This window comes from Atta colombica, unplaced genomic scaffold, assembly GCF_001594045.1.
Source record: "Atta colombica isolate Treedump-2 unplaced genomic scaffold, Acol1.0 scaffold38, whole genome shotgun sequence".
NCBI classification, from domain to species: Eukaryota; Metazoa; Arthropoda; class Insecta; order Hymenoptera; family Formicidae; genus Atta; species Atta colombica.
Genome location: NW_017259490.1, coordinates 5,022,078 through 5,027,285, shown reverse-complemented (window position 1 = coordinate 5,027,285; position 5,208 = coordinate 5,022,078). Strand labels below are relative to the sequence as shown.

The 5,208-nt window shown below is 33.0% G+C and overlaps 2 protein-coding genes across 2 annotated transcripts in view; both read right to left on the bottom strand.

Annotated features, from left to right (window-relative positions):
- Window positions 1-1,502, bottom strand: part of LOC108690877 (arrestin homolog) — a 2,681-nt gene extending 1,179 nt beyond the window's left edge. Inside the window, exons 1-5 of the mRNA XM_018198394.1 lie at window positions 1,436-1,502; window positions 1,218-1,339; window positions 797-1,096; window positions 462-689; window positions 181-369 (exon numbers count right to left, since the gene is read on the bottom strand). Coding sequence (XP_018053883.1) covers window positions 181-369; window positions 462-689; window positions 797-1,096; window positions 1,218-1,339; window positions 1,436-1,502 — 906 coding nt within the window. The remainder of the gene's footprint in view (window positions 1-180; window positions 370-461; window positions 690-796; window positions 1,097-1,217; window positions 1,340-1,435) is intronic.
- A 2,450-nt stretch (window positions 1,503-3,952) lies between these two features.
- LOC108691062 (akirin-2) overlaps window positions 3,953-5,208 on the bottom strand; it is a 3,509-nt gene continuing 2,253 nt past the window's right edge. The window contains exons 2-5 of the mRNA XM_018198700.1: window positions 4,668-4,867; window positions 4,277-4,439; window positions 4,146-4,202; window positions 3,953-4,029 (exon numbers count right to left, since the gene is read on the bottom strand). Of these exons, the coding sequence (XP_018054189.1) occupies window positions 4,192-4,202; window positions 4,277-4,439; window positions 4,668-4,867 (374 nt within the window). The 3' untranslated portion in view covers window positions 3,953-4,029; window positions 4,146-4,191. The remainder of the gene's footprint in view (window positions 4,030-4,145; window positions 4,203-4,276; window positions 4,440-4,667; window positions 4,868-5,208) is intronic.

The following is a 5,208-nucleotide window of genomic DNA, read 5'->3' as shown; positions in this document are numbered from 1 at the left end:
CTACACCTGATACTTCGTAATATATGAAAATGTTTATATTATATAAATATATTTTTTTAAATATATTTTTTTATCTCTATTATATAATCTTTTATTTTAACAGCATAACATAAGAAAAGAGTCATTGATTAATAAAATAATTATTTAATCACTTTAAGCTTATTTAAGTTTATTACGCACTTTGAGATGCCCGTCTAGAGCGATGCCACGCCGATCTTTGTTGCTGCTGGCCAGAGGCACAAGATAGAATTGTTTCGTGAAGGATGCACCTGGTGTGATTGGGCAACCCTCGCGAGTCTCCAAACTAGCCACGTGTCGCGAAAATTGGGCGTTTACCATGGTCACCTCGCAATGTTGAACGACATACAACTACGATATAAAACAGGATAGCGTAAAATGTAAACACTTTGATTTAATTTTGATCGATTCACAAGAAGATAGAATTTAATTTTAGAATATACCTTAATGTTCTTTACTGCCTTTCGCGAATTATTCGTAATTGTGACGTTCGCCGCAACTTTCTCGCCATGATAGTAGAGCTCTTTGTCCAGTGTAACTTCCAGATTCAGTTTGCCCTGGGAGAAAGTAAATCCTTTATAAACTAAAGAGCTGGGAAGTCGGCGGCCTCGTATTGATGGAGCGTACTGTAACTTCTTGATGGCCAATGAAACAGAAGATCTTTTGTGTCCCTGATAAAATATAAAGCAGATTTTTGCAGCAATTGATTTAAATTATTAATTTGTTTTTATATCGCGTATTAATTTTTCATATGTATATCTTATTTCCCATTCTATACCTTGTCTTCTTCGTTATCTCCAACGAATATTTTCACAGCGTACTCGACTCCTAAGGGTTTCCCTTGATCATCATCACCGGGTTGGAGAGTAACTGAGCAAGGAGCCGTCTGCGGAAAATGGAACATGAATGGATATGCGTTTGAACCCAAGCGCTTCAATAAGCGATCCTGTATTGATGTAGTCTCCTGCTTCTCCTTCTTCACCGGTATTATTTGATCGCGACACAATACCAGCTCCTTGCTGAATTTGATTCCCATAACTTCGTCCTCTTCACGGCCATATCGGTAGGTTGTCGAGACCTAAATATTATACAATATATAACGTTATAATATTATATATTAAAAGAAATATGTTGGACGACTTTCAGGAATCATATCTAAGAACATTTTTTACAAGATTCAATTACATGTCTTTACCTACCTGACCAAAGACCTTGCGTCCCTGAAGATAGTCATTTTCCACAACGATAACGCCATCGATGGGATCAGTGTGATCTAAATGGTCGATAAAATCTCTTTTGCCCAGATATACCGTAATTTTGCCTATAGGATATTTTAACGTGATTTTTATTATTAAGTGCGGCTCATTAAGGAAAATAAATAAAATTTTGAAGAAGTCTCAGAATTGAGCGTATTTACCATTAGGAGTGGTCTTTTTAAATACTTTAATGGCTACAACAAAGACCAAAAATAATATAGGGAACATTTGGCACTGTTTTTTTTTCTAAACGAACAAAGTGTTTTAGCAGAGAAATTTATTTCCCGCCCAGAAGTGACACGTCTCCGATATCCAGTTCGGATTCATATAGTCTTGCCAGGGCTTCCCTCGAAGCCATACTACTAATAACACTGCTAATGGAATTACTTCGTTATAAAACTGATTTAAGAGGATTGCGAGTTATGTGTGACAGAAAGAATCGTCGTGTACATTTTCGATCATTGCACATTTCAAGACATAAATATTTAACACCAGTAATATAATATGAAACATTTATGTATAAGTATATATATTTCTTTGCAATATGTTACCTGCAATCGTAAAGTAAATCGTTTATGACAATTGTATCTTGTATAGAAGAATGGTAACAATTTTTTATTGAGAGGGAAATAATAGTCTTACATCTTTTCAGTCTTAAGTTTATTTCGATAATGAATGTTTACATAATATAATACGGAGGTATTTTCTGCAGCTTAAATGAAATCCCCTGAATTTTTCAAACGATCGCTCACGTGTGTTCACGATTTTCTTTAACGCGTATCTATCGCGAGCGTCAAGTAGATATTACTTGGCGTTAATAATTAAACCCGCTTATATTTCTTCGTAATTTATTTCTTCTTTTTTCTCACAATCAATAGTCAGTAGACAGTCGATGTAACATAGTATATACTTTTCTGTGTTTACGTGTGTGGGCGTGAACACCATCGGCGTACGATGCTCCAAAAAATATTGTGGTAACTGAGAGACACTTTCTTTCTTTTCTTTTACGCAATATATGAAAAAGGCAGTAGTAATTCGAATGCCCATCGAAATCGTACGACATATCACTTCCTTGACAGTCGTGATCATAGGCATCGTCGATCGAAAATCACTTTACATTGTGTTTACAACTTTCGACAGAATTTTCTACTTGGTGCTTTAAATGCCTTTTTTCAATACTCGGCGAAACAAAAATTTTCACACTGGGATATAAAAAAAATGCACGCAGCCACCAAGATTCGTAGGACCCTATCTTAATCGAGTAAAAAAAGAAAAAGAAAACATCGCGCGCAGCATATGGTACTACAACGTAATGAGAATTGCTACAAACTATAAAAAATTTTTTACGACGGCGATAACAGTAAATAATAACATAATAATAATCGTGACAAACATGTCTAATAATAGGCACAGTTAGAGTACAGTATATAGTTATATTCATTACTCAGCACTTTTTTTTAAATTACAACTACAGAAATTCGTTGCTACCAGGGAACAGAAATGCTGTGTGTGACGAGATTTTATGAAATCTTTATTCCAAATAGTCACGCTTCACAATGCCTTCATACAATACCTACTATAGTCTACAATATTATCCCGACACTTTTACAGCTCTTCGTAACGTTTATCTTAAATGAGATCTTTATTTTGTTTTTTACAAGAATTTTCGATAAAAAATAAATTGCAAAAACATTTTCAATTTTATTTTTCTGTATATCTATGTGAAATGGAAAATTTTCTAGAAAGAAAAAAATCATAAAATCTAATACGAATGTATTATAACTTCAAAGCAAGCAAAACAAATTTACTATCAATTTAACAAGTCATTATACTAATGTAACTTTCTTGTAAATTTTAATTTACAAGTAAAAGTAGAATTATTTAATCTCTTAATTTTAATTTATACGCAATCATACATTGGATTCTAAACGTTAGCCCGCTCTTCGCTGAGCAGATAGGATTCAAAAAGGCAATCCTTTTATTCGCGAATGCACATTATCTCCAGCCTCAAAACTCACAAGATGCATCCAACACATTTGCGATAAGATGCTTAGAGCATTGGTTGCCGTATATACTTGAGCAATGTCTAAACTGTCGTAGCGTGAAGATGAACAAACGAAAAACTTATTGAAATACCTTACTTAATATTCGACACAATGCTCTATCTATACGACATGCGCAAAGTGTCTCAAATTTTCGTTTACATTTTACAATATTCCAAACAAGCTAGGAGAAAAATATATTTGTGTGTGTATGTGTGTGTGTGTGTGTGTGTGTGTGTGTGTGTGTGTGTGTGTGTGTTATGTGACAAGCTAAAAAGAAACCTCTTTCTCTCTTGCTCTCTTCTTTCAGCTGGATATCAAGCTTCGCACTTTAGTCTTGCACTGTGTACATATATCGTATTTTTAACCGTAATAACATTTGTACATAAGTAGAATCAGTTCCCTGATACCAGCGCACTTCTAATGTCGAACAGTACAAATATTGTTAGTCTCGAAAGTATACATGGTAAATTTTCGTAATATGTTTACCGCAATTTACTCTTTTTTTTCTCTCTCTTGCACTCTCACTCTCTTTCTCTCTACGAACTTACATTACTAATCATTTTTTTTTATTTTTTCCCGTTCTCACCTTTTTTAGTTCTTTTTTTTTATTAGACACTGCTGAAATCATTTATCTTTTTAGAGGTGATTCCCGAAGCGAGGCGGCGCTGCAAACCTCGGCGCAAGCAAAATTTGTCTCACACAGTAAAAATCTATAAAATGACAAATGTTTTTTAAAAAAGTAGTAATAGATTTCTATTTTATATCTTATTAATTAAATATTTCATAATTTTCTCTAGGAAAAAAAGAATATGTTCACAAAATTTACCTAATACTCCTCACAGAAATGTCTTCTTATAAATAAGAAACTTTTCTTATGATAGATCTGGAATATAAAAATGTAGAGTGATACAAGAAAAACAAAAGGCGTGCAGACATCATCATTTTTAAAGTACTTACAACTCGGTGCAGCTGCGGATTCAAATCTTTTTTGTATCTGATCGTATGTGAATTTAACAAAAGCGTCATACTGTTCGGAGAGTTTTAAATGTAAGATCTTATCATACTCTTCTCGGATTTGCGTTTCTTGCTCTTTGAGCATTCGCTCGCAGATCAAGCCAACCTATAACATCAATCTTATGAGCATATCAATAAAATCAAAATTTTTACTTATAATAATAGGTATTTATTTCTAATGAAGTAATCCCAACTCTATACAGATCATTCCAGCAACATTGCAAATGTTGCAGCAATGTTCCTGCAAATTTTTGTGCTATATGGGAACATAAACAAAAGTGATCCACATATTTGTATTTACCATTGAAATATGCAAATGATTAGAAGAGTTTACCTGTCTAAATGTGAAAAGTGGTTTTTCTTTTCCACTAGTGTTATGACTAAAGAGAGTTAAAGAAGAGCCAGATGGACCAGAAGGACTAGAAGGTCCTTCCATGTCTGATGAATCGCCGCTGTTCGTTTGAGGCTGAAAGTGCAATTGTTTACGTCGTTGCAATCTGCGGATTTCTTCTCTGATGTTGGCAGCCATCTTTTCTATAAACAAATGTACATTGTTTATAAAAATATATTATATATATATTTTTTTATATTAAATTTGAATTAACTTTCAACAAAACGCAATTAACGTACAGTTTATAATACAATAATATATAAGAAAATAAATATGTTTACCAAGGACTCTCGCTCTCTCTTTAAAATAACAAAAATAAAGGTAATCTAGACTATCGAGAATCAGCGCGGAAGGTAATGCGCAAAAATTTTTTAACAAGTAAAATTGATTATTATTCCATTTGATGTTCAGTTAAACAATAATATACAATATTTATCCAGAATATTAAATATTATATATTATTAATATTATTATTAATATTATA